Below are 273 nucleotides of genomic sequence, written 5' to 3' on the forward strand. Positions count from 1 at the left end.
AGCCCGAGCCCAGCACCCTCTATCGGCGGCCGGCAGAAGCTCCGCGTCGTCTGCCCGACAACAACAACAAACATGGCTCTGCGCGTGGGTTCGGCTGCGCTGGCGAGGAGGCTTTCTCTCGGCTCCTCGCTGAAATTCTCCGCGGGGGCCTTGTCAGCTCTGTCAGGGAGGTCGAGGAGATATGGCTTAAGTAAGAACCGGTGTGATTCACGTTGTCGTTGTCTGGGGGGGGAGGGGGGGAGTGTGGCCGTGTGGTGTGGGGATGTTCCGGCG

At 63.4% G+C, this 273-nt stretch overlaps 1 protein-coding gene across 1 annotated transcript in view; it reads left to right on the forward strand.

Moving 5' to 3' along the window:
• Positions 1-11: 11 nt before the first annotated feature.
• The window catches only part of LOC119593827 (heat shock protein 75 kDa, mitochondrial-like), a 35,708-nt gene continuing 35,446 nt past the window's right edge, over positions 12-273 (forward strand). Inside the window, exon 1 of the mRNA XM_037942857.1 lies at positions 12-190. Within this exon, the coding sequence (XP_037798785.1) occupies positions 73-190 (118 nt within the window). The 5' untranslated portion in view covers positions 12-72. The remainder of the gene's footprint in view (positions 191-273) is intronic.

This window comes from Penaeus monodon, chromosome 32, assembly GCF_015228065.2.
Source record: "Penaeus monodon isolate SGIC_2016 chromosome 32, NSTDA_Pmon_1, whole genome shotgun sequence".
NCBI lineage: Eukaryota > Metazoa > Arthropoda > Malacostraca > Decapoda > Penaeidae > Penaeus > Penaeus monodon.